The following is a 27,987-nucleotide window of genomic DNA, read 5'->3' on the forward strand; positions in this document are numbered from 1 at the left end:
CACTGATTTGGCTTCCAAAAAACTTTTATTCCCACAATTGAGGTCACAACTGCAACAACTGCCCCTCCCTGGCCTGTGCCCAGCCCCCATGGACAATTCCCCAGACTCCACAATGAGATGCCTCTCTGACCTACAGTCACTGTCTGTAGAACACCCCTGCAGTGGCTGCTCCAGGCTCCTTGTTCACAGCTCAATGTGCTCTGTCTGAGGTGGCTTCACCGCAGCCTCTGTGGACAGGAGCTTGGTCCAGAAAGCCACTTCCTCGTGCTTCAGCTTCTGGGCTGCCTGGGTGGTGGCACCAATCTGCAGGTACCCTTCCTTCTGGTCATACTCTGGCCAGTGGGGCAGGCCTTCCCCATTGGGATTCCTGGGAACAGAATCAGATAGAAACCCCTTAAAGCTGCTGTGTGTCCCTAGCACTCCTCCAAGATCTGCAGGGGTCTTCTGGCTCATCTCTGCCAAGAGGCTTGTACACCTGCAGAGACGGGTAGCTCACCACCTCCTGGGGAAGCCTGTTCACTTCAGATAGATCCCATTGTCAGAGCACTATGGTCACAGGGTGGGGAGCTTGATCATTCAAACTTCAGAAGCTGTCCTGCCCCCATGGACCCTGTCCCACCTTTGCCACCAGCCTCACCCGTTCCGAGCAAAGTTGGCCCAGAATTTCATCACCATCTTGCTAATTCTGATCTCCTCTTCAGAAGCCCCCTCTGTGGAAATAAGAAAACAAGATGTCATTGCTCAAAGTTTTGTTAATGGGCCACCAAAGTTAACGTCGCTTGGGGCTTGTTACAAATACAGAGTCTTGGTGACGACTCCATCCACGGTACATCAAAATCTACATTTTTCGAAGATTCTCATCAATTAGTGTACATGGTAAGGTCAAGGAGGACTCAGTGATAGGTGTTCATCCAATCCATACACAGGCTGCCTTCTGTGCTGTTACCAACCCTTCTCACTCCCCAGTCAGGATCACAATGCTCAACCCCAGGGTCTCCTTATAGCAGCCCAACCTCCCCAGGTTGTTCTCTCTTGGATCTCTTCTCGGTCTCCTACACACACCCACATTTTCTTAGTCTGCAAAATAACACAGCTGCAATGGTCCTAAGTAATCACCCAACTGACAGGGGCCCAGAGGCCCTGGGGTAACATGAACAGCCATGAGGTGGGTCACAAATTATCCCTTACTACTGAGAGTGAAGGTATTGAAAGCATTTGTGAAAGGTTTTCTTTAAAATATTATGATATTTAATATTTTATACTTAAATATGTGTGTTTTTTATAACAAGAGAGATAGGCAGAGATAAAGACAGATGAACACGCATTAGACCCAATTCAAGGTGAAAACCAAAAATTTTCCTTGCTCACATTCTGATATGCTCTTATGAGAGGAAAATTGAGTGGTAACATTCTGGCCCTAGAGCAGGGCCCTGCATGTGACCAAGGACTTGCCTTACTGGTGGCACTGGCTGGGATTCTAGAGTGACCTGGCCTGAGGCCACATACATGCACATCCTCCTTCATGTCTGTGAGAACAGGAGGAAGGCTGAGGATGGCCCAGTGTCATTCAACCCTGTTACAGTGAATTGGGAAACTCAGGAGAAAAGGAGAAACTTGCTCAAGGCCTCCAAACCAAGCCCGAACCCCATTCCGTGACTGAAGCCCAGATCTACTAGCTCCATGCTCACAGCCAGCAAAAGCCTTTACCTTTTAAAAATGGGGCTCCAAACACAGAGAAGAGCTCATCCCCGTGGTCCCCTGTCACCGTCTTGGGTTTCATGTTTGAGGAGAAGCTTGGGCGGTACTGAAACTCGTACATGTAGGTGGGGGCTCCAGCATCTGAGAAGACATGGATTCATGCACAGTTCATATTAATAGACACACACCTTGATTGGTATCAAGGCCCACAGCGCTGATGGACATTCCTGGTTATCAGCGCAGTCAAGAGACCGTTTCAGGAAGCTCATTGACTTGCAGTGACTTGCCGGGGGCTGCATAAGTCATTAAGGAGGCACTGGGGATTTGAGCCAGGTATTTGTTAAAGGAGCGAGTGAATGAATGAATGAATATTGAATAAGTGATTGTTAAAACCCCAGGTTGATCAATTTAGAAAAGCTATCATTATAGGGACATTGGGTCCCATTGCTTCCTGACGCATTCATACGTGTGAAAATCTCTTTACATCCACTTTACACTGCTAACTTTCACTGATAACACACACACTAGAGCTCATTCACTGGAGAACATACACGCCCTGATGGGTGTCTTCTATTCAGCCTAGTTTTCAATCATTTCCAGTGGGTTATTTTTTCACTCATTTCTGAGACGAGTGAAGCCTATCCAACTTGCTTATCTAAAATGAGGATATTGGCTTGGTGCTCATAGCACAGTGGTTATGGCGCCAGCCACAAACACTGAGGGTGGCAGGTTCGAACTTAGCCCGGGCTAGCTAAAAACAACAATGACAACTGCAACAAAAAATAGCCGGGTGTTGTGGCAGGCGCCTATAGTCCCGGCTACTTGGGAGGCTGAGGCAAGAGAATCGCTGAAGCTGAAGAGTTTGAGGTTGCTGTGAGCTGTGATGCCACAGCACTCTACTGAGGGTGACATAGTGAGACTCTGTCTCAACAACAACAACAAAATAATAATAATAATAATAAAAAACAAGGATATTTACATCCAAACACAGGCAGAGAGAGAACAATCTGTCTCTTGTTTCTCAGGAAACCACAAAACTCAAGGCTTCATATTTCACTGTCTCCACAAATATTTAGCTTCCTGCTTGGCCCACAGTGTTAAAGCTTTAAGGCATTAAGGTGGTGGCAGAGATGAGAAGAGGACATGATAGGTGACCTTGCTTTTGTCCTGACTGCTGTACTCCCCTCCTCTGCCACCAAAAGCTCACTTGTCCAGGTCCCAAGGAGATGACAGTTTTCCTACTTGATTGGATCATTGGAGCCACCAGGCCCAGCTCCATTAGGGGTAACTCATGGGGCCTCCCAGCCCTATAGGTCAGCACTTTGCATTGGTCATAATGTCCCCAGAGGAGTGACCCTAAGAGGGAAAGAGCCAGGCCCCAAGTAAGACTGGTGGAGAAATTTTACAACCTGTTCCCTCTTGGATTCAGTAAGAAATTTGGAAAAATGCAGGAAAAAGGAAAAATGAATAAGAACATCGCTCACAATCCAACCTCTCAGAGAAAGGCTCTTTCAATATTGTGCCCTATCTTCCTTTTACATAAATTTAAATGATACTAGATGAGTTATGTTGTAGCATATTGTAATTCTTTCTTAACATCATTAAATATTCATCCACAAAAAAAAATTTAGGTCATCCCAATGTGAGGATGAAGAATAACTTCTTTAATCATCCCCCTTGTCCTCCATCACTGTACCCTTGGTTTAACAAGGTCATTGTTTGGAACAGGCCATCATTCTGTGGTCTGTGATGCTCTGGTTAAATGGCTGCTTCGTGGTCAAGCGGAACTTGCTCAAAGGAGGGTTTGACCTTGCCTCTGCCCAAATGCTTTACAAAGGGACTCAGAGAGAAAAGAACTTTGATGAATGAGGGAAATTATTTTAGGCAGTATGCTTCCCAAAGGTTATATATATTTTAACATTTTTGCCTAAAATCACTGAGATTCATAAAACTCCTACAATCACAAAAGAAAATAGGGGGTGTATTTGGGCAATAACAATTAGGAAAAACTAGAAAAGCAGAGACAATGAGAGAGCTGGAAATCAAAGGTATGCAAAGTAAAACATAGGGCAATATCCTGTTTTCTTGCTGGGGAGAGCTTTTGAGATGCCAGCGTTCTTTTAATTTTTAATCTTAGCATCCTAGATGAGAAAGGGAATTAAGAAATCTGTGCACCTACACACTAGTAAGCAATTTTACCGTGTGCATCAGAGCTTTAATATGTTACTATGATTCAACTGATGATGTCACATCTAAAAAAAATCCTAAGAAAATGAATAGATACGTGGTTAAATATTTGTGCAAGTAAAGGTCGGTGTAATATTTGTAGCTTCAAATAACAAGCTGCCCACCTAAATATTCAATAGGATAGGAATATTCGACTAAATTTTAATTATCCATTTGTGGAAAAATGGATGTTTTGGATGGGTTTGTCTCAACATTAAGAAAATCCTCACAATATGGTGTTCTATGAACAGAAAAAAACATATAATTGATTTTTAAGTTATATATGACATGGAAAAGTTATCAGAAGGAAATACAGAAAAAATTTATACTGCATAGCCTCAGGTGAAGGAATTAAGATTGATAACTAGTTTCTTATTTGTTTCCATATTTTCTAAACTTTCTGCAAATGTAATATATTGATTTTTACATTCAGAAAAGTTAGCTTTATTAAAAGGAGTGAGAAAAACTAAAAGAAAAGAAGATCGCTGAAAGTATCTATATAGTCCTGGCAAACCCCTCCAAAACTCAAAGCAATGAGATATCAGATAAAAAAACACAAGTCCAATATAGCCAGAACCAGTAGAACACGCAGAAGAGACTCTACAGATCAGGTACATGACAAGATGCAAAATAAAGTTTATAAAAAAAAGATGCAACTCTGGGTGGGCCTGGCCGAAGGTTCCATGAGAAAGCTCCAGAGGAGGAAGTGGTTGAGTACCTGTGCCTTCCTGTATAGAGGTATCCCTGGGCACCTACTAGGTGAGCTGAAGCTAGCTTTTAGCATGCATATGATGTCCTGAATATTCAAACTCTCCCAGCCTGGTCAGAGAGAAAGGTCTGGGCCAAAGACCCTTTATTGGCTTTCAGAGGCAAATGAGAGCTGGAAGAAAAAGGACAGTCTGAGAGGTTCCCCAGAGGGCACCCAGAAGAGGACACCTCCCCCGCCCCACCCAGGTGAGCTCATGCATCCCTACCTCACACCAAACACACAGGGCAGTGTCAAAGACTCTGCCACCATATGGCACCATATGTGCCACCATAGACTCCAGCCTGGCCCTCTGCTTGTCCATTCTGGCACACAACAGGAAGGACCAAAGCCAGTGACAGACACTGACATCTCCAGACCACCCATCCCCACTACTCTCCCTCCTCTGGGACTTCTTGGTCCTGAATAGCCACCTTGATACTATGCTTGACTCCTGCTTTTCCTCCAGCTCCACTAGTTAACCAACTAGTTTGCAGCCGGCTCTGATCTTAGAAATCTTCCAAAACCCATCTTCCGGTATTTGTCTTCTACCCCCACATCCCACCATCACTCCAGGCAGGGAGCCCTTGTCACAGATGCTGATGGTGCCTCACCCACATCACCCATATCCCCTGTTTCTGGGCATCTCAGCCTGATATCCACCTCCAGCCCCTCTAGCTCTTTGCCTGAGGTCTCTGTCAGCAGCACACACTAACCTGCCCATGTGTGCAGCAGGTCAGACTACCAGGGAGTTTACATTTCCTCAGAACAGCCTCAGCTGATGACAACTGAGAGCTGCTGAGAAGGGGTAAGCCTGAGCTGTGTCCTCGGCCTGGTTCCCAGAGCTCCCCAGCCCCAGCGGTGCTCAGCGGACACCTGATAGGCAGTGTCATGGAGTGTCTTCTGCCTCTTTCCTCTGACATTTCTACACCTTTATGCTGGTACTTTCTGGGATCACCTGACAAATAAACTAGGTGCATCCGGATCATTTTCTCAGAGGCTACTGCAGGCAGAAGCCCACACAGGACAGTCCCACACCCTGTGCCATATGGAATCTGCCTGTGAGGCTGGACAGGCAGCACTTTCCACATCTGTCTGTGCTGGCAGGTGGGCAGGTCAGAGACTGGAGCTGGTGGGGTTGGTGTCCCTCTCCTGTCCAGCTTCAGGGACTCACCTCTGTGATGTCGGGCCACATTCACACCTGGGACACCAAATGTGACATCAGCAATCAAGTCCAGGAACAGGTCTTTCTTTTTGACAGAGTCATCTGTTCCCCCTAAATACTTCTCAATGGCTACCGAAGTCAGTTCCTCAGGGATGCCCTGCAATAGATCAAGAAAGTGACCCAAACACGTGGCGAGCACATGTCATCTCCGGCCAGTGAGGAAGGCTTTATTAAGGGGGACCCTCTCCAGCCCTGTGCAACTCCCCTGCCCTCACCCCCAGTGAGATCAAGTGAGAAAGGCAGAAAAAAAGGGGGCAGAACCCACAAGGCCCAGCCTGCGTTCTGCCATTTAAATGGTCTGTGAGTCAGGACAAGTCCCTCCCTCTTTGTGTCACCGCCCATCCCCAGGATTCTTAGACTCTTACAGTAATGGGGTAGGACTGCCGTAAGAGTGACGTGGCCGTCTTCTGGTCCAGTTTGCCTTCAGAAAGTGGATAGCCCATCATCTAGTAGGAAAAAAAAAATGGTTTAGTATTTATGAATCATCATGAATGAACCAGAGCCAGCCTGAACAAGCAACAAAACGCACACCATGAATGCCCTCTGATTTCGTTGGGCCTTGAAACGCAAGGTCTTTATAAATTGGAGAAATCAATGAATCAAATGGACTCACATTCAGAAATTCAAGCATTATAAAAAAGATTTAAAAAAATTAGCAGGAAGTGTGTGAGATTTTTGCAACATGTGTACATGTGTGTGTGTGCATGTGTGTGTGTGTGTTTGTGTGTAGACCCTCATCAGGCTAGAATCCCCACGGTGGTCAGCAGTACAGAGAGGGAAGCTTTAGCCAGGTTCTTTGAAGTCAAGGGCCCTGGGGCAGATGACACAGACCTAGCAAGTATGCCACCTCTCGCACAATATTGGCACCATGGCTTTGCTCCTTTGGCATGATGTGTGACGTCTTTCTGAGGGGAGAGCTGCAGATCTCTCAGCACATAACAACTCTGTCCAAATCTCCGGACTCAGAGGCTTATTGAAGCCCTAGCATGTCTTCTAGTAGCTTAAGGTCATGTCCCTAGAAGGGTTCCTGCCCCCTAAAAATGCCTGCCTGAGGAAGCTCAGCCCTGCCAAGAGAATTTACTATTTGCTTCAGTCAAAACCTGGTGACAGGCAGAGAGGCCCTAAAACTGCTCTAACAGAAAGTTAGATTTCTAACTGTAGAAATCTTTTAATTAACAAGGCCTTTCTCTGCCCCCTGGGGCAGAGAAATCTATTTCCTCAAAGGGCCTGAAGCCTCTCTTTGCCATGCAAACCTGCAGGGAGGTAACTGCAGTCTCCCTCCAGTCCCCTTGGAGAGGTGAGACCTGACTTCAGAGGGGTCCCGACTGCAGCTGACACCACGGCCTCCTGCTTCTCCCAAATAAGGGTGGACCAGCAGGCCCAGGTGGTCTAGCTTATGCTCTAACCACCCCCACCCCACACTCACCTGCTGTGCCTTGCCCTTAGCTCCCCCAGGCTTTAGACACCTCCAGGCTTCAGTTTCAGGGACTCGGGTCAAGTCCACACTGAGCTCTTTCCCCTACTGAAGAGTGTTCCTGAATGAAACCGGTGCTTCTGCTCTAACTGGGGTGGCTTTGTTTTTCTCTGACAGGAAGGAAAGTCTTTGTGCACGTTTAGAGGTCAGTCTCTCTTTATCTCTCTTTTTTCTGTTTTTAAAACAGAGTCTCCATCTCTTGCCCTGGGCAGAGTGCAGAGTGCAGTGGCATCAGCCTAGCTCACAGAAACCTCAAACTCCTTGGTTCAATCAATCCTCTTGCCTCGGGCTGCAGCTGGGACTACAGTCACCACAATATGTGGCTAGTCATTCTATTTTGGGTAGAGAATCTTTCACTAGAAGACATCAAAGAGTGTTTGGGGGAGAGGGTTCCAGGGCTATGTTACCCAGGTGACAGAGGGGACTTACAGAGAAAGTTTTTGTGGAAATGACACCTCATGTTGAAAGGGACAGCTGCCCTGGACTCAGGGCAGAACTTAGAGGAGGGAGGACACCTGTGAGCGGAGACAGGAGGGCTGATGGGGCAGAGGGGGACTTTAAGCGGCCGCACATTCTCACCGTGGGAAGAAGCCAGCCAAACTCCTGCTTGTTGATTCCCACCATATAAGGGATGGTGTTGAACTTCTTTTCAGTCAGAATCTCTTCCGGACTTTTTGGCAGCAGCACTCCATCCACCACGGTGGGCATGAAGAGGTCAGTCTGGGGAAGAGGGCAGGGCAGTCTCTGAGGCTCCCCTCCCCGGCGACAGCCGCCTGCTGCTCTCTGCTGCCAGAGGTGAGGCCCACACACAGACCTGGTGGGCCTAGGCAGTAGCCACACAGGCTCAGGGTCCTAACAAAGGGGGCTAAGTCTGTGTGACCCCAGAGTGTAGAACTCAACCAGGGGCTGGCAGAGGTGAGGTGACTGGGTAGGAGGTGAATCTTCACTCGAATAGAAATATGCATATCATAGAGTAAATTATATATGCAGGTTTTTCCATTTGAAGTGTGTGTGTAACCCTGTGTGTAGGTGACCTCTTTATTCTCTGTACTGATATTCTGTCAAATTGCCCTGAATATTGAATTAGCAAATACTGAGTTGCCACTTGAAGGGGAAATACAGGGTTTGGTTCCTGTGACCCTCTGGTCACAATCTATTCATCAGCCTTATTTTATGTGTGGGTTTCTGTTTAAAGACAAGTTATGTAATAGGTAATTCTTTCAAGAATTAGTTATATGTAAAGTGCTTATTTATAACAAACACCCGTCGGGAAGGCCGCCCATTCTCCTGACAGGACTGTGAGGCTTTCTGGCTGGCAGCGTCCCAGCAGTGCTGTCCACTGCGCTTTCTGCAGAGTCCTTCAGCGTCACGGGAACCCACAAATGTGGCTGCGTCTCCGTCCCCCATAGCTCCTCACACACCGCAGATTTAACACTTTCCATAACGGCCGCATGTCTGGAGGGGCAAAGTCCCCCTCTTTTCCTGGATGTGCCTATTGTTCATTCATTAACTCCAAAGTCACGGCCAACACACAATCCGCTCCTCCGCAAACTCGCCTGCCACACGTATTGTCCCCGTAATGACACCACAGCCTCCTTGAGCTTAGGGACGAGAGACAGCACCTCAGCACTGCTCTCGGGGGCCATCTGAGACAGGGCGATCTCTGACCCCAAGCCCAAAACGCAAACACCACGGCACTAAATAGACCCTGAGGAGGCACATGGAGGGTGAAAGGTCACAGGAGGAGGCAGGGCCCTGGCTCATCCATCTCTTTGGGACCCTGCGTTTCTGGGACGACCCGCATCTGTCTGCATGAGCCACTGTGAGGTGGACTAGAGCAAGCAGGACGGGGCCCCGATCCCAACCCAGGGTGGCTGAGAGCAGACGCTGGGGTGACCACGGTGGCCTTGAAGGGTTGTGCAGTTCAGAACGGGCTGCCGTGGGGAGCCAGGAATAGGACAGGCCACATGGAGGGGGTGCTGAGCACCTGCAGTGGGTGATGGCCGGGATTCATAGGGAAAGAAAGACGTGAGAATTTCCCAACAGTGGTAACTGTATGAGCAAAAAGACAAAAGTGTCGCTGTGAAGGCCTAACACCAGGAATGTCACAGTCTTGGGCTTGCTGGGATGGCTGGGGACAGCGACCAGAGACATGGCAGAGCATGTTTTCTGCATGATGTCCAGCACACAGCAGGCACTTGGGTAGGTTTTGAGGGACAAACTGCATCGGGGTAAGGGGATTTGTCTTGTAAGGAAGGATTTTAAGATGTGGAGGTTATAAGCCTTAACCCATGTACGGGAGGATGAGCCTGACAGCACCATGAGACTTGGGGACTGGGAATACAAGTGGAGGTAGGAGATTGTGAAAGTCCAGGAGAGACTACAGTGCCTGGGGGGGGGGCACATCCATGCAGGGGACACAGGTATCAGCAGCAATGACAGTGACAGGAATTAAACCTTCCTCTCAGTGTCTGCACATGGCTGTCCTGTGTGGGCCATGCGTGACCTTGCTTGGGTAGAAAGCTCCGGGCATCCTTCACTCCTCTCTTCCTCACCCCCACATGCCGTCCATCAGCAAAGCCTGTCAGCTAGTCCTTCAACAACACCCAGGCTCCAAACACTCCCCCCACCACGGCCATGGCCCCGTCTCAGCTCCCAGGACCCCTGGCCTGGATAGTTGCAATGTAGCGGCCTCGCAGTTGGTCTGTCTGCATATTCTGGGCCCTTCCCTATAGTCTATTTTCAACACAGCAGACAGAGACCTTTGTAAAATCCAGGATCATATCACTCCACCGTTCAAATGCTCCAAAGCTTCCCCTCTGGCTCTGAGGCAATGTCCAAGCCCCTTCCGTGAACCCCCACCTCCCACCTCCTATCAGCTCCTCAGCCTCGCCCCTTCCACCTAGCCCTGCAGACCAGCCTCCTGCCTCAGGGAGGACAGTGCAGCAGCCATCCCCTCTGCTGCACAGGCTCCTTCAGGGCTCCAGACAGCTGCTTCCCCCTCCTGTGGAGCCACGTCCAAATGCCACTACTCACTGAGCCATCCCTGACCCTGCTAGTGAATTCAAACCTCTGGGGAACTCTGTCCCTCAGCCCCACCCACCATCAGCACACTGCATATTTTATTTGGTTTTTACTGTACACCCCCAACTGGCATGGAGGACTCTAAGAGGGCAAGGGGTCCCTTCTGTTTCCCTGCTGTGTCCCCAGCTCCTCAGTCTGGCCCTGGCTCACAGGAAGGGCTTATCGAACCTGTGCTGAGTGTCTGGATGAAGCTCACTCAATCTTCACAAGGCCTCCAAGGGGAAAAGGGGGGTGATCTCCAGGAAGGAGCAGAGAGGGCAGGCCTACAGAATTGTAGGATGCTGCCGAGGGGACATCACCAGACTCTGGCAACCCATTGAGGAGGCAGAAGGACATTATTAGGGTGTTCTAGGTGCTGTCATTAAGAAAACAAAAGTCCTTACCTCTCTGGAGTTTCCGTGTAAATCGATCATAAAAAAATTCTGTGAAGACAAAGGCAGAGGAGGTGGGTAAGAGGCTTCCTGGAGAAAGCTGGTCTGAGTGGCTGTGCAGCAGAGCTGTCAGGAGCTCCCTCCTGCTGCCACCTGGGCAGGGCTGAGAGGACGTGGGCAGCACACTGGCTCCATGGGGGAGAGCACATGGGGGAGGGTGTTGGTGAGAGAGGGGAAGCAGCAGCAAGGGAGGAACAGGCTCCGGGCACCTGCACCTGTGTCACTGGACCTCTAGACAGGCCGCCTGCTATTGGTGCCTGCCCTGCCCACCCTCGTCTTCCCTTCCTCATCTCCTGGCAACAACACCCGAATTTTCCTTTGGGGAACCTCCCTCTTCCCCTCTCTCATCCCATAAATTCAGATATTTATATGTAATCTGGGGTGTCTCATCTCCCAGTACACAGATATTAGTTCAGAGATGGGCACTTACCCAGGCCAGTCCAGCAGAGTTTAGCCAGAAACTTTGCACCAGAATTATTAGGAAAGAGGATTTATAAGCAGCTTAAAGTTCAGAGTGCTTCCCCCGGGGACACACCTGACTGAGTGTGAAGCCAAACAGACCAATGCAAAACTGAGGTCATCTACAGGTGGATTCTCCATAATATCATATGAACATCTGGATCCAGCCATGCCTGAAGCCATCTATTCCCAGACTTTTCCATTACCTGAAGATTCTGTTACAATATGAATTTTTCTGCTCAAGCCAACTTAAGATGAGTTTTCTCATTTTGCTCAGGAACATCTGGACTGACACAAGCCTCCTGAAACTCATCCCACCACCCACTGTCAGTGTGTGTTCACCAAGATTGTGGTGATCGTAATGTTGCACCATAGCTGACAGGTGGAATTCTCTGCTGAATCCTTCTCTGTTGGGATTGTAGTCCTAACACCACAAAATGTGAGTGTGTGTGCCTATGTGTGTGTGTGTCTATGTGTTGAAGGCAGTGGATAATTATGGAAGCACTCCCAAAAGATCTCAGGAAATCTCATAAGAATGTCCTGGGATGGTGTCTGACCACACATTAAGTTTGATGAAGTCTGGGTTTTATCAAAGTCACCAACTCTTTAAGACAAGTTCTCTTGTACAAGTAGAAAATTGCTGAAATATTTGCCTCTTTTTAGTCATTATAAACCAGCTCTGGTTTAATTCTTTGAACACCGTGGTCACCTTATTAGAGTCAGATGAACAAGCACCCAAGTCCCAAGGCCACACTGGACTCAAGCCATGACAATGGAGGCAGAGTCCAGTGCTAGAGGGCTGCCCTGGGCATCCAGGAGTGTTCTCAGGTGGCCAGGATCCAGTATCCTCAGGCTACTGCTGAGCTCATAATTCACATCCTTCCCCCACAAAAGGGATGGCTCCCACTGGCCCTAAAAGCTGTATTCTCTTGGTGCTTGCTGGGATGAGCTTCCCTGTGTTGACAGATAACCGCTACAACCATCAATCTGTCTTCTGTGAAGCATCCCTAAGAGCTATAAGAAATAATTCCCCTCTCTATACTCCCACCACACTCACCTCACTATGAACATGATTATGTTTCTCCTTAGACAGGTCCTTGAGAGCGGACATGATGCCCAACTTATGTCTGTATCCCCTCTACTGACACCCTGCGCCATACACTTAGCATGGAGGGATGGATAAATGGGCTGTTCAATTCATGGAGTATGGATGAATTAGATTGATAACTGCCAGTTAGGAGATGGATGGATCATTGATTGTGGAGAAATAGATGACGGACTAAAGATATAAGGAGGTTCAGTGAGGCATGGATGATGGCTGAGTTGAGAACAGATTCATGAGTCATGCAAGCATTGATACTAGATGGATAAAAGGATATCAGTGACTTGGACGGATTAGTGGATGGATAATAAATGGTGAGTGAATACCTGGGTGGACGGATGACTAACCCACATTCACCACTGAAGCAGAATTTCCAAAAAATCTATAAAAGTGGACCACCACTGGGTTCTAATTTAGAGCGTTTCTAAGTCAACCAAGATAAGCTGTGACATCTTTCTGAAATCTTTGTGCCTAACATCTCCATCCTCCGAATTGAAGATGGTGGCTACCTCTGGCAATGGGAAATGTTTAATTTCTTATAAATCCATCTGAAAATAAGAATGGCCATACATTCAGTTTGATAAAGCTGGAGAACTGTTACATAATTTTTCTTCATGTATTTTTAGACTTGTTTTGATATTGGAGGTATGTGACAATAAAAATAGAAAAAGGAAACTCCCCATTCAGATCCAGAGACTCCTGAGAGGTGAGAAATTGTCCCAGGGAGTTTATCCAGGGCCCAGGGACAGCTGAAATGCCAAAGCACGGGGCCGTGATTGCAGGCTGGGGCCACTAAAATGGACCCACCTACCATTTTCAGTGTCAAATCCAAGAGTTCGTCCTCTGTCTTCTGGCGCAAGCAGTGAACCATGACAGCTGATGTGGTGGTTTTACATCCGGCAGTGACAGCAACTTTCTGCAAAGGTCACAGGCAACAAGGCTCAAGAGCAATGTCCCTTCCCTCCATCCAGGTAGAGAGCCGAGTTCTACCCCAGCCCAGTGTGTGAGGCAGCAGGGGGCAGACGGTCCTCTAGACCAACGCCTGTGGGTCTGATCCCAGGGAGTGCTGCCTTGTTCCCCACCTGAGTTGTGACGTGAGTAATAAGCGTGCAATCTCTCTGTCTGTTACCTTACCTCCGTTAAAAAGGGCATAGTGACGTCAAAGCTGAGTGTCACAAGAGAGAGGAAGTGTGGAGTGAGGGGTAAGAGTATGGAACCCCAATCCTGCCTGCTCCAGCACGTACTAGCCATTTGGCCTTAGTAAAGCCATTTGAATTCTTTGTGCCTCAGTTTCTCCACCTTAGATGGGCATAAATGATCATAGCTACCATATAACATGAGTTCACGCATGGGAAGAAAGTAGGAGGGTCCCGCATCTCCCACACACTCAACACATGCAGAATTAGGAGGCCTAGATAAGGCACTTCAGAAAACACCAAATGTGATTTAAATGACAGCTCTAAAGGAAAACAGTGTGTCCGCACGGGACATGGATGGTGCTTCTCAGTTGAGTGAGGTGTCTGTGGCACAGCTAAGAGCTTCCACCTCCCCGTCCCGTACTAGCATCGTGAGCAATAATCTGACAGGACTCTCTAGGGCAGGGATCAGCAAAGTTTTCATCAAAGGAACAAATAGTCCACGTTTGCAGCTTTGTGGGCCAAGTGGCCTCTTGCAATTTCTAAACTGCTATTGGAGGGAAATAAATGGGTGTTGCAACAAAATTTTATTTATGGACACTGAAATTTGAATTTCATATCATTTTTATGGGTCACAAAATACTGTCCTTGCCCTGTTTTTCTTTTCGTTGTTTAAAAATGAAAACAACATCATTCTTAGCTCAAGGGCCTTACAAACCTAAGCCCAGATGTGTCCTCCCCTGGCCAAGGCAAGCCTTGGAGGAGCATCCATTAACTCACAGAGAATCACAGACCCCAACCTAAACCTCTTCTCAGCTATAAAGGGAAGATGAAAGAGGAGGGGGAGGAATGGGAAGGAGAAAGAAGAAAAAGATGTCAGAAGAAACCCCTTCTGAAGGAGAGGCTCCCTGAGCCTGCCTTGGACGCTTGGGGGTGCTCTGCCCTGCACTCCATCACCCAGACTTTTCTGAGGGGCCTCATCTGATACACCAAGGGGGGCATCTAAGCAAAGCCTGGGCTGGGAGCCCCTCTCCTAAGTGGCCTGGGGTCAGGGTGGAGAGCTGGGACCCTAGACATGCTCGTTTTCCAAAACAGGGACAAAGACCTGAATACCTTCTGGAACCAACAGGGAATTCCTAAAGTGAGGGCCAGATGGGGTGGGTGAGGGAACCGATAGCAAAGTTCGGCCAGAGAGGAAGGCACAGGGGGATCCCAGGTGCCAGGGCAGAGGGGCTTGTGCAGGCCCCAGATCCTGGACAGTGTCTGCTACAGAATCAATGCTCAGGATCAATTTATTTGACATATTTGTTGAATAAAAAACAGGAAGTAGGACAAATACAGGAGAAAGAGAAAAAGAGAGGCAGGGAGAGACTCGGATTCCTTTCATTTTGCAATTTCAGGTTCCTGTTTACAAAGCCCAGCCTCATCCCTGCCGCCTCTGTTTCCTTAAAACATAAATGTCCCCTTCTTGACTCCAGCCTGTTCAAGTGGGCAACTGTTGCTTATAACCAATGAATTCTAGAAAAAAACAAAATCTCAAAAAGTCTTAAAAAACAATCTTGGTTTCTCCATTTCTTCCCCACCTGCGAAGCAGCCCCTGTAAGTCTGAATTGCTCCAAACCAGCTCCACGCTCCTTCCTCCAGTGAATCCGGCACACAGCCCCAGCCTATTGCCACCCCTTTTTCTGACTTCTCCAAATAAAGAAGAATCCTTCCCAGGGTCTGCCACTGTCCCCATCCTCAGTGCCCGCACCCCCCAAAATCTCCTGCTCTCTGCTCTGGCCTTACCAGCCACCTCTCTCTCAAAATGCTCCTCCTGCCACAGGACATTTGCACATGCTGCACCCTCTCTCTGGAATATTCTTGACTCAGAAGTAAAGTCTTGCTCAGCTTTCTCATGCTGATGAATGGATCATTTTTTAAAAGACACTTTCCTGATAAGGCCTGTGGTTATGGGCAGTGAGTACACTAGAAGTTCAGAGTTGCAACCTTGAGCCCCAGCTCTGCTCTGATCCCATGTGGACCTTGGCTTCAACATTCTACCCCACTTTGTTCAGCCATAAATTTGGGAGCTTTTATGAGGGGTGATCTTGACATTCCTGCTCAGCCACTCTTCTGTCAGTGACTTTTTGAGAATGTCCACTGGGTCCCATGGTAGGAATGGCCCCCGAGGATGCCAGGAGCACAGGGTCAAGGCTGTAGCAGCATCCTGTGTGAGACCTACCTGTGCCAGGAGCTTGATGTCCTTCTTGACCAGAGCCTCCATGAGGGCCACACCACTCTGGGAAATGGCCCGATGGAAGAGGTTCTTGGCCAGGGGAGATAAAACCTGGGAGGGGAGAGGACAGGAGGACAGTTCATGTTCAGAGGAGGGTCCACCCACAACTCTGACCTGGCCCTTTCCCCAGGAGCCCCCGGGGTTCAGTGGGCATGAGGGCTCCTCCCTCGGCCTGGCCTGCTTCCCAAGCCACCCTGGGCTCAGCTTCCCCCAGAGAACATCAGCAGAATGGAGCCAAGAACAGAGCCAGGGACAGAACAATAAGAGTGTGGCACACACAGGTCACAGTGATCTAAAGTGTCAGGAAGAAGCTTGGATATTCCCAAAAACACGTTCTGACTCAGGATGCCCATTACTCAGAATTTATCCTAAGAAAGGTGGTTGTGGCCCACAAATATTTCTAGAAGTGCTCATGTTTATTGTAAGTAAAAAATTGGAAATAACCCAAGGTTCCAATATGATGAAACTGGGTAAATAAACAATTTTTTATTCTTACCATGGAATGCTGTGCAATTATGACAGATATTCTAGAAGAATATTAAATGTTTAGGGAAACATTTATGTTACACTATAATGTAATACTATGTTGGACTCCCTTTTATGTTAATTAATATCCCTTATGTTAATTAAGGGAAGTTATTTTGTAGAAGAAAAAGATAGATGATAGTTGGTAGGCAGACTGAGTGGTAAAAAACAAAAAAAGACTAGAAAAATACACATCAAATATCCATAGTGATGGCCCTGGGGATTGGGACTGTGGATGTCTTTTTTCTTCTTTGGGTTGATATTTATTTTATATTTTTCTCTGATTAAAAAAAGAAAGAAAGAAAGCTTTTTCTTCTGAATATTCAACTAGGAAATCAACAGAGGATTGAAAAATGCAGTAATGGGGCTGACCCTGTGCTCAACTTTGAGGCACTTGGGAGTTTTTTTAAGGCCCCATCACCTTCCAGCCTGATTTCTCATCCCAGCTTCCCTCAGGGTCTCCCCAGCCCCAGGCTGTGTTTGTGTCCCACATCCTGAGTCCCATCCCCCCTCATCCCACCTTCCTTCTCTTATTTCTCTCCCCAGCTCCATCATCCCTCTGCCCCAGAGACGGCTGCCTCCCTCTTGGCCATGGGAGCCCTCAGACCACTTCGGAGGAGGCTCCTGCCTGCCGTCAGCACTTTCATCCCCTCGACATGAAGATCTGGCTTCAAGCCAAACAATGATCTCTGTCCAACTCTTGTCCTAGCCTCCACTTGTTCATAATTTGTACCCACCCCTACTTCCCAAGAGATGTCCTGATGTAAAAGAGAGTGCAAAGGAGACAAGGAGCTCCACCAAGAAGGGGAGGAGGAATGCCACCATAGCAGAATGAGGCTGGAGATTCTTATAGTCCCAGAGCACAAAGCTGGGTGCTGAGCTCCTGGGGGCCAAGGAGAGTTTGGTCCTTAGCCCTCCACCACCTGATACTGGGCAATAAGCAGGGCTCATCCCCAGTCCAGGTCCTGTAAGCAAACGTGCCATTGGCTGCTGGGCTAATCTCCGAGAGGTCCCATCAGCTGCCACACCAGCCTGCGGATTGGGTCTGCTGCCAGGAACACTTACAAGGACAGACACACTTTCACCTCCTGCTGACTCTCCAAAGATGGTCACAGAGCCTGGGTTCCCTCCGAAGTTGGCAATGTTGTCCTGGACCCAGCGCAGAGCGGCCACCTGGTCCAAGTGACCCCAGTTCCCCGGGCTATGTTCGTCACCTGTGCTGTGAGTAAGAGAACAGGTTGGGGTGGGCAGCAGAGACTCCATGGCAGGGCTCTCAGGCTCCCCTTGGGGCTGGGGGCTCTCAGTGAGCCTTCCAGAATGAGGCTGGGCTCCAACCCCTCACGCTGGGGTCCTCACCTGCTCTGCACTCCCCCAGCACTGCTGTCCTGTGGGCTCTGCATTTAATCATAGGACATGAGTTTCTGAGCATCTACTCAGTGCCCAGCACTGTCCTGGGCACTGGAGCACATCTCAGAACAAAACTGGGAAAATTTCTTACACTCAGCTCATTCTCTAGATCACAAACAAATAAACAGATAAACACAGAATAGATTGTCAGATAGTGAAAGTTCTTTCAGGGGAAAAACATGGGGTGAGAGACAAGACGGGGTGGGGCAGCAAGGTGCTACTTAAATTTCATGACAAGAAAAGGCCTCTTGGAGACTGTGGCAATTAGGTAATAGCTTCTATAAAATAAACACATGAGCCTTGTAATTATCCAAATAAGAGAACTCCAGGCAGAAGAAACAGCAAGTGCAAAGGCCCCGGGGCCCAGTGAACAGTGGGACCGTGTAGGAGGTGCAGCCAGCAGGACCCTGTAGGCCTCTGTACAGAATTTGGATGTTGCAGTAAGTAGATGGGAAAGTGCTGCAGGGTTTTGTGCAGAGGAAAGACACGAGTCAATCTGTGTTGAAATGATCCCTCTGGCTACTGTGTGGATTAGTCACCATATAAAAGTAGCAGAGTGACTGAAGTACTCATTAGGTGGTTATGATAACAATCAGGCCAGAGACAGACAACCTTGACTGGGGTGGGAGCAAGGGAGGAGTGTGAACTCACCAGACCCTGAGTACAGTTTATGGGTGGAGCCAGGGGCTTTGCTGGCCCCTGGATGTGGGGGTGAGAGAAAGGGCAGAGTCCAGGCTGCCCTCAAGGCCTCCATCCTGGGCACCTGGGAGGATCGAGCAACCCAGCTGTGCAGGACACGTGGGGGAGCAGGGAGCCTCTGCTGGGGATGGGCTGTGGGAGTCCAGGCCTGAGTGTGTCCTTGTGAAGGGTGAGGGTCTCAGACAGCCAGTGGGGAGAGAGAAGGTGGTTATGATAGGCGTCTGGGGGCAAAGAAGACATGGGGGTCTGACAGTGCCCCCTGGGAACACTGGGAATTAGTGGGGAGGGAGATAGATATACAGAGAGACCCAAGGACAGGTGTAAGGAGGGGCCAGCAAGGGGCTGAGAAGGAGCTGCACATGGGCCAGAGGTGGCAGGTGCTGAGGGAAGGGAACATGTCACGGGAGTGAGTGGCCTTGTGTGGCTGCTGCTGAAGGGTCAGGGAAGATTGGGCCAAGAGTGAGTGGACGTCACGAGAGACCTTGAAGGGAACAGCTGTAGTGTAGTGAGGGCACGGGTAGAGGAGAAAAGGGGAGGAGAGGAATGGAGAGAAAACATGCAGGATATGGGCCCCAAGACACCTCCAGGGAGGGCAGCACCCTGGGCTAAGATGCTCTGACAACCTCCCTACTCCAGCAACTCATTCCTTCACTGCTGTGCCACCTCGGATGGCCTGACGGGGGAACGTGCAGTGTGTAGCAGAGGTGAAGAGGGGATGAGTAATTCAGAGGAGTGAACATATAGGCTGGGCTTTGCAAGATGAATAAGAGTATGTTAGCCAGAGTAGGCATTCCAAGCAGAGGGAAGAGCATATGCAAAAGCTCCGAGCAAATAAAGAAGTGTGTCTGGGTTGTGAAAAGTTAAGAGGTATCCAATTGTGAAGAGACGGGGATGCCTTTCTGAAAGAACTCAGCAAAGGCTCCTGATCTTAGTATCCTCACTTAGTATCCTCAGCCAAGTGCAGTGAGGAGAGCCAAGAAACTTACCTGAAGAATCCCCAGATGCCCAGACGGTACTGAATGGTCACCACCACCACGTTTTCATGGGCAGAGAGGGCCAGGCCATCATAGGTTGAGGCTCCACCCACGGTGAGCGCCCCCCCATGGATCCACACCATCACCTGGGCCGGGAGGAGGCGTCCATACTAGTTATGGGAAGCTGAGGTGCACACAGAGGGTATCTAGTTTCATCACCTACGTTTGGGCCATGACTCAAGATGGCCATTATCTAAAGTCCACCAGCACCCAGAAGCCTGTAAGAGGCCATGTGTCTCCTCCCCAATCCTCCCTGCTGGGGCTCAGGCCACTGCCCCACTGGACACGCCCTGCGTAATCCTGCATTTCTGTCCTGCCCAGCGGCCCCTCCCCACCCCCAGACTCATTGTGCTGAGAACATCCCATAGGAATAACAGGAAAGGAGGAGGGTGTCGTGTTCTCCCCGTCCCTCCCATCACCCTCGTGCCTGGACTCTTCATCCAGCTTCATGTACCCATGGGGGCAGCCCTTAGATTACAGCTCGACTCTTTCTATCTCTTTTGTTGGGAATTACACTTCTCTGTGCGTGACTGATCATCTAAAGAAGCTCACCTGATAGCGTCTCTTCCTAATACCGCTCCTCCCTGCCTCCCCAAATCCCACCCCCTCTCCAAACCCCACCTCCTCCAGGAAGTCTCCAGTCATTTGTGATCCCAAACTGAGAATGAGATAGGACGGAACAATTGACAAGTCATGGTTCTCTGATTCAAAGAGCTCACATAACAAGGGAACAGCGGGAGTGGCTGAAATAATTACATTGTAATAACATTGTTAATAAAAACATGGAAGAATTTATAATATGAGCTATGAGCCAAGTACTGTCCAAGCACTTTAAAATAAATGATCCATGAGGCAGGTACTAGTCCTGTCCCATTTGACAGATAGGAAAACGGGGGCACTTAACCTGTCTGAGGTCACACAGCCAAGTGGTGGAAGCAGGACTTGAACCTGGGCACTCAGTTGCAGTCCCCTTGTTGACCTGCCTAGCCCATTGCAGCCCACAGGCTGATCTGCAATAGTAATAATAAGTTCCTGTGTGTCTGTGCAGCCCAGGTGGCGAGACCCCTGAAGGCAGGGGCTGTGTGCAAACGGCTTCATGTCCCTCCTTTCCCCTCACCTCCGAGTCTCACCTTGCACAGGGGCACTGAGGACATGATAGAAGAGTGAGGGTATAAAGGGATGGCCCCATGAGCCTTCGTCCCCACTTCTTCGTGCTTACAGAGCCCATGGAGGGCCGACATCTAGTCCAAGTTCATAGACCTGCTCCCCTTCTCTGGCACCACACCAGGGTGCTCCTAGGACACTGGCTGGGTGTAGACACTGCTCCTCGTCCACCTCAAGCATCCTGTCCTTTCTTAGCAGACCATCCCCCACCCCCTATAGCTGGCAGCCTTCCCCTTCTCTGGCCTTTCATTTATTAGGGAAATGCTGACTCACTGGGTCACCGGCCTGTACCAAAGACAATTAAAGAGGGAAATTAGCTGCGTGTAGTCCCAGATGGTTGGCCAAAGGCAAAAGAAATACCCTCTGGGGTTGTGTGAGGTTCCACCTGCACCTCTGTACGGACACACTGAAAGTTGCTACAGGGGGCCTTGGTATGCTGGGGAAAGGCCGTGCACCTGCCCGATGTCCTGCTCCATGTCCAAGAGCACTGGTTTGAAGATCAAAAGACCTGAGCCGTGGTCCTGCCAACCCCGCTGTGTGACCTCTCCCTTCTCCCATCGGGGCCTAATAGTTTCTCTGTAAAGAAAGGGCTGGGTTGTTGGCTTTTCTCTACATTTCTTTCCAGCTCTAACTTTATTGCAAATTATGTCTTAACAGCTCTGGGCATCAGATTCTTAATCTACTAACTAGGAGTAATCATCCTTGTGCTTCTGTTAACATGAGGGGACTTGGAACAATTAAGTCATTCATTACAGATACACAGTACCCCCTTTTATGTCACTAGGAGAATTCAACACGTAGAAAAAATTTGTGTTTCCTGGGGAAGTCCTGGGGCCATGAATAGTCCTGGCTTCTGGTGCCCTCACCACCACAGGTGCCTTCATCCCTTCTGATCACACCCAAATATCCCAGGGACATGGAACTGGCACGTCTTGGCCAGGGGTGCCCGCAGCTTACCGGCAGCCTGCTTTTCTTGGTCAAGTCAGCAGGGGTGTAAATATTCAGGTAAAGGCAGTCTTCGGAAAACTTGAGAGGAATGTTCTCCTTCCTGTTGGTGAAGAGCTCGGACAGTACCTGCCCAGCCACTGCATCTTGGGAGCACCTGGGGAGGGGAGAAAGAGGAACCCCTGAGTTTCAACCAGACCTAAGCAGGGGTCTCCTGGGGCTGGCCAGGGCTTGATATGGGAGGATTCAGGCTGTACATGAGCTGGATTGCCAGGCTTGGGACACTGGAATGGGAAGGAGACATCTGGGGGTCCAGGTGGGGGCCCGGGACCCTAAGCCTCTCAAGACCAAGCAGAATGAGACTCCTTGGCGCCTCTCCCTTTCCCAGAGTCCTTTCAATGCCTTGGCTCAAGGAGAGGAGGTGGCAGAGACTGTGATCCACCCTGGGAGGTGGCATTTCCTGTTCTCTATGGGGCCCCAGGTGGTGGGCTGCAGGGTGACCTCGTTCCTCTCCCAGGTAACCATGTTCCAGCAGCCGCAGGACCCCCACACCAGTGGAAGGCCTTCCTCCATGAGAGGCCACTCAGGAGGCAGGCATTAAGGGCCCACAACAGGTCAGGGGTGAAATCCTAGTGAGACAACATCTGCATCCATCCTGTCCCAGCCTCTCATTTGCTGAGTGACTTTGGTGAGTTCCTTTCCTGTTCTGGGCCCCAATCTGCCAGGTCTAAGTGAAAGGAATGATTTCTAGAAGGGTCTAGCAGCTCAGACAAGCCAAGATTCTACCATCAACTCATCACCAGCAAGCTCTGTCTGTTGCTCAATTGAAAGATCTCAAAGATCCATCGTGGATAAAAACTGGAAACATTTGTTGAGTCTTCCACTTCCAAGTGTGCCACTGTGTTAAGCAGTCCTTATGTAACCGCTCATTTAAACCTGAGATCTGCCCAGTGCTGTGGGTTTTATTATTATCCCCATTTTACAGGTGAGAAAATTGAGGCATGGAAAAGTTAGAGAACCTTCCCTAGGTAACATAGCCAGGAAGATCCATCTATGAGGGTTTATATTTCCATGTACCTTGTAAGTAACATTCCCAGATCTCAATGTACCCAGAAGGCAAGCACTGTGTACATGAGAATAAGGCACTCAGGTGCCAGAATGATACGGCTGTCAAGAGGCAGAATCACAGTCAGCTAAGATGACTTCCTGATTTCCATATGGGAAAAATTTTCCCTAGATCACCAAGAACGAGGTGCAACATGCTCATAGAAAAAAAGAAATTCAAATGTCATAAAAGGTGGGGGGGGAGTTCAGCTTCTCTAGCAGTCAGATAAATGCAAAACAAAGAGCAAACCAATTATTTATTACTATTATTTTGCATATTCAATTCTTCTTGGGAAGAGTCTGGTGAATAGTTTTCAGTCATCGAGGGAACGAATATAGCTGGAACATTTCTGGAGGGAAAGCTTTTAAAAGTGCACCCTTTGGACTCTGAAAAGTCATTTCTTAAGACTTCTTGGATCCTGAAAACCCTCAGAAAGGCCATTCTGAGGAGAAGAAGAAAGCCCGGATTGAGCATTTCACCCAACCTGCCAGGGTGACAGGGGACGTGCACCATTGCTCTGCTTGTGATTAGGTAGCTAGACACACCTGGGAGTTGAGAGGTCACCAAGTCAACACCCCAGCACACTCCCCACCTAAGCCCCCACCCACCCCATCACCAACTGTGTCAAAGTGCAAGTTGGGAGAATTAGTAGAACTATGACTTCTGGTCATCTGCTCAGATGCTTTCTTTCCCAGAGCGCTTACCACATCCTAACATATCACATTATTCATTTATTAAATGGCATAGTATTCATGATCTGTCTCTCCTTGCTACAATGCAAGCTCGGGATGTCAGCTGCTAGGGATCTTGTTTTGTTCACTGACAGATACCAAGACCTGAAACCTTCCTGGCACACAGTAGGTGCTCAATATATGTGTGTTCCGTAAAGGACTCTAGAAGGTCCTGAGAGTTCTAGCTGCTCTTAAGGATCCACGCTGTTCTTGATGATTCCAGAACTAAGTTTAACCCCATCTGGGGGTTGCCTGGACTCCTCCCTGCATCCCCGGGAGGCAGACATCCCACCGAAGATGCCAGAGCCCAGCCCGCTGGCTTACATGGGGGGGTAGGAGGTGGTGTTCTTCACGAAGCTCCAGGGCTCTGCAGGCTGTGGCGGGGCAAACCTCAGGGCCCCGAGAGGAGGCTTGGCGAAAGGGACGCCCAGGAACACAGCCACAGGCTGTGCGAATCCTTCCAGGCTGACGGACTTCCCCAGCACTGGGCCGTGCACGGTGTCCACCACGGGGGCCGAGGACGGGTGCCCTGCTGGACATTTAGAATAAATAGGGACACATCAGAAGAGAAAGGCTTGAGGGGATGCCAGGTGGGTTTTACCGCTTTCTTAAACATGTCACCTAAGTCCACTAGGGCTCAATTTCTCCTGCTGGGAAGAAGGGGGGAGGGTCACTGTCCCTCCTAATGCGTGGAGCAGCTTCACGGAGCGAATCAGAACAGGAGGTGGGAAAGCACCCAGTGAAAAATGCACACAGGAAGGAGAGGTGCTGGGAGGTCGGGACACTTAGTCCCCCTCTGAGAAGCCTCTGGAACATCCATCCACTAGGATCCCGGCAGGAGCTCCACACAGGGCAGGAGGGTAAACAAGAGGGCACTGGTCCTTGCAGGGGAGATAAGCCACACACACTTTTGACCCTCCAGCTGGGAAGAAAGTGGTGTGTCCTGGGGGAGGGAACAGGAAGCGGCTTCAGGAGGTGGCAGGGGGAGTGAGTCCTCCTGATGGGAGGCACAGGGAGGGGCTGGGACTTGCAGCAGGAGGGGGACTGGTCAGGGGGTGAAAGTCGGGGGTGGTGTGAAGCAGTGAGGACAGACTGTGGCTCAGAGACAGCAAAGGCAGGGGCTGCCTGGCTGGGGCAGGGGCCGTGTGCACAGACGGAGCCTGTGGGGAGTGGGAAACAGTCCTGGCAGGAGAGAGCAGGTCAGGGAGGGGCTACAGGGAGGGGTCAGGGAGGGTTGGGGTTTATTTCACACACAAATAAGCAGCAGAAGCTGCTCTGGGGGATGGGACATGAGCTTGAGGTTTCTCTGAGGGTCAAGGAGAGGAGAGAGACTGATGGGCAGAGTCTTGGCAGGTCCTTCTGCAGAGCAGACAACTCTTCCTCCCTGAGCTGAATTTCACACCCCTGCAGCTTCCACATCAGCCCTCTTTCCAGCTGCTGTGGGACAAGCTGACCTGATCTATGGGGCAGGTGGCCTTTCACACACCTGCCTACGCCCACCCGCTCCAAGTCTGGCCTCTGGGACCTCAGTTTCTCTGAGCATCCATAGACACTTCTAGGAATTATTTCTAGCCTCTTATCCTCCTACTTAAGCTGCTTTGGATATAGACATTCAACTCACCCCCCATCGTTTGTGGCCAGAACAGACAATAATATTCCAGATTTGATCTCATAGCAGAAAATCCAATGACTTTATGCAAAACCTCGTTACAAAACTGTATCCACTGTTTTTAGAACCCATCATATACTATGGACCTTGAGGTTGTTTTCTTTCATCATTGTTAATTATTACAAATGACACAGAGCTGAATTTCCTCAGAGGGTTATTCATTGACATGGCAATGGGGGGAGACAGGGCAGGTGACTTCTTTTCTTTGCCATTTCCAAGTTTTTTTCCACTGACTATGAATGTCTTTTCAAAATTAAAAGACAAATTTTATGAAGGAATATGGCAATATCTGTAAGGAATTTGGAAGGGCTGGGCCCCTGAGCAGATGTGGGAGACTTGGAAGGGAAGGAGATGTAGGAACTGGCTTGCGTGGCCAGGTCCCAATTCAGCCACGGTAGGCGGAGACGTCAGGGAGATGTCCTGACAGGACGATGCCGCAGGATGAGGACACCTCGAGACTGGAAGGAGGTCGGGGAGGGGCAGGGCAGGATCATCTTCCAGAGGGTGAGGGTGGGCACCGTGATGTGGGCGGCGTCACGGAGGAGGACAGTGTGAGGGAGAAAGGTAATAAAGAGAAAACACAGGGATGGCTCCAGCTGAGACTGAGAATTCCTGTCATCATCAGGACAGGGGAACTTCAGGCCTCATGGAAGCCCAGGAGAGAGAAGGGTAAGGCCAGGGAAGAAAGCACTGGGCCTGGGTTTGTGAGCCAAGTGATGACCTTCAGTGTGGGTGGAGTGGACAGAAGACAGAACGCCAAGGGGAAGGAAGCGGGAGGGTCCGGGAGGCACAGGCAGGAACGGGCAGAAGGGCAGCTCCCTCTGTGTCCTTTGCAGCCTGGACACGGTGTGCGCCTGCTAAGGGCCAGACATACATTCCAGTTCTTTTAATCAATCCTCTGAAAAGCCTTGCTAGCAGGCTCCAGTGGGCCCATCTTACAGGTGAGGAAACTGAGGAAGAAGCAGAAGCCTATGACAGCTTCCTAAGGTTGGAAACAGAGGAATTGCCAGGGGTAACCAGAGTAAAGGAATGTTCCACCCCAAATTTGGATCCTTCCTTGCTCTGGCCTTACAGCAGTTCCAGGCCTCACTCTCATAGCGTCACCCTGCCAGAAAGAGGCTGGAACCCAGACAGGGCCTGGGCTGCCAGGGCACTGATAGTGGGGCCACAGGCTCTGGATCCTGGAGCAAGAAATAGACCAGGACATGACTTCCAGGTGCCCTTGGGTGTGTGCATTTCCCTCCTTGAGTCTCAGCTTCTTCATCTGTAAAATGGCACAGTTGTAAGTCAAGGTCCCTCACTGCACCCATGTAGTAACGTGTTTACTGTCTGTGTTCTCATGCTTTGCTTCCTGAGACCCTGCTGGTTCTAAGGAACTGTCCCTCCCAGGGTCCAGCCATCCCAGAGAGCATACACCAACTGTGTCCTTGATCTCGTTCCCACACTCTGGGCCACCATCCGCCTGCCCTAATATCCCACAGCCAGTTATCAGACAACTAGAGACAGCCCCTTTCCCCCAAAGCCCCTGTAATTACAGTAGCCAGTAATAAGACTATTCAAACTGCCTGGCCTCTTCCAGGGGGAAATCACAGTAAAAGCCATTGACACCGCCCCCCCACCTTGTGTTTCCCCTTGTGCCCCACTGCTCCCCAGTGTGTGCCCCTCTTCCTGAGAATTGTGAATAACAAACTATCTTTTCAATGGCAATTAGCTCCTGACACATTGTCCCCACCATTCCTCAAATTTTCTATTAATTCACCTCATTGATAAACAATCCCTTCATGTTTCGATCCCTTTCCCACACTTTCTTTATAACACGCACTAGCCTAAGTGCTTTAGAAAGAACCCATGTCATCTTCAAAACAGCCCAATGAGGTAGGTACTGCCAACATCCCCATTTTACAGATGGAGTAACCGATGAACAGAAAAGTTACATTCTTTGTCCATAGGTTCATTCATAGCTAGGAAGCGCTGAGCCGGACTCAAACCCAGGCACTCTGACCCCAGGGTCCTTGCTCTTAATATTCCGCTATGTTACTCTTTGTGATCCAGCCACATCTGCACTAATAATCAAAGGTAAATTAAGCTGAATTCTCCAAATTCCTCGTGTGTGAGGCTTGCCATTAGCCTGATGCCCTCCTGCCTGGGTGCGTGCAGTGCATCTGGGAACTCAGGTGTTTCTCGTCCCTTAAGTCTCAGCACTGACTAGGGCTGACTGGGCTCTGCTGCCCCAAGAGCAAGTCCAAGTCTGGAAGTGTGCACCTCTGCAGAGCCAGCCCAGGACAAGGATTTCCAAAGGCACCCTCAATATTTATACAAGGTGGTTGTCAAGTTCATGGGCAATTTGTTGCACACAAACTTTTTTTTAGAAACAGTCTTTGTTTTGTTGCCCTCGGTAGAGTGCCGTGGCGTCACAGCTCACAGCAAGCTCCAGTTCTTGGGCTTAGGCGATTCTCTTGCCTCAGTCTCCTGAGTAGCTAGGACTACAGGTGCCCACCACAACACCCGGCTATTTTTTTTATTACAGTTTGGCCAGGGCTGGGTTCGAACCTGCCACCCTCGGTATATGCGGCCGGCACCCTACTCACTGAGCCACAGGTGCCACCCTCTTACACACAAACTTTATGACCATCTTGTATTTCTGAAAGACTCACCCCAAGCCATGGAAGTGGTGAGAGTGGCCAGGAGCAGAGCGCAGAGCCACATCCTGGAAGGGCAGCAGCTAGCAGAGTCTCAGAGGTCTTGATGCCACTCAGACAGGCTGTGCCTTCCAGCCCAGAGCCTGACCCCAAAGCCCAGTGATCTTGCCAGGGATAAAAGAAAAGCTCTTTGCAGTTCCAAAGATCTCCC

At 49.5% G+C, this 27,987-nt stretch overlaps 1 protein-coding gene across 2 annotated transcripts; it reads right to left on the bottom strand.

Annotated features, from left to right (window-relative positions):
- Window positions 1-6: 6 nt before the first annotated feature.
- Window positions 7-27,970, bottom strand: LOC128593736 (liver carboxylesterase 1-like). 2 transcript variants are annotated; one of them, XM_053602057.1, is made up of 14 exons: window positions 27,792-27,970; window positions 23,793-23,997; window positions 21,645-21,789; window positions 19,476-19,609; window positions 17,449-17,602; window positions 15,805-15,909; window positions 13,256-13,360; window positions 10,836-10,874; window positions 7,948-8,088; window positions 6,260-6,340; window positions 5,844-5,991; window positions 1,708-1,839; window positions 638-710; window positions 7-367 (listed from the first exon to the last, which is right to left on the bottom strand). In XM_053602057.1, exons 1-14 carry the CDS (start codon window positions 27,841-27,843, stop codon window positions 184-186), a joined length of 1,698 nt encoding a protein of 565 aa, XP_053458032.1. In that variant the 5' UTR covers window positions 27,844-27,970; the 3' UTR covers window positions 7-183. The 2 variants fall into 2 exon arrangements, with proteins under 2 accessions (XP_053458032.1, XP_053458022.1); XM_053602047.1 differs by having other exon boundaries at window positions 23,793-24,000; window positions 27,792-27,968.
- Between the last annotated feature and the right edge of the window lie 17 nt (window positions 27,971-27,987).

The sequence above is a fragment of the Nycticebus coucang genome, chromosome 2 (assembly GCF_027406575.1).
Source record: "Nycticebus coucang isolate mNycCou1 chromosome 2, mNycCou1.pri, whole genome shotgun sequence".
Lineage (NCBI taxonomy): Eukaryota > Metazoa > Chordata > Mammalia > Primates > Lorisidae > Nycticebus > Nycticebus coucang.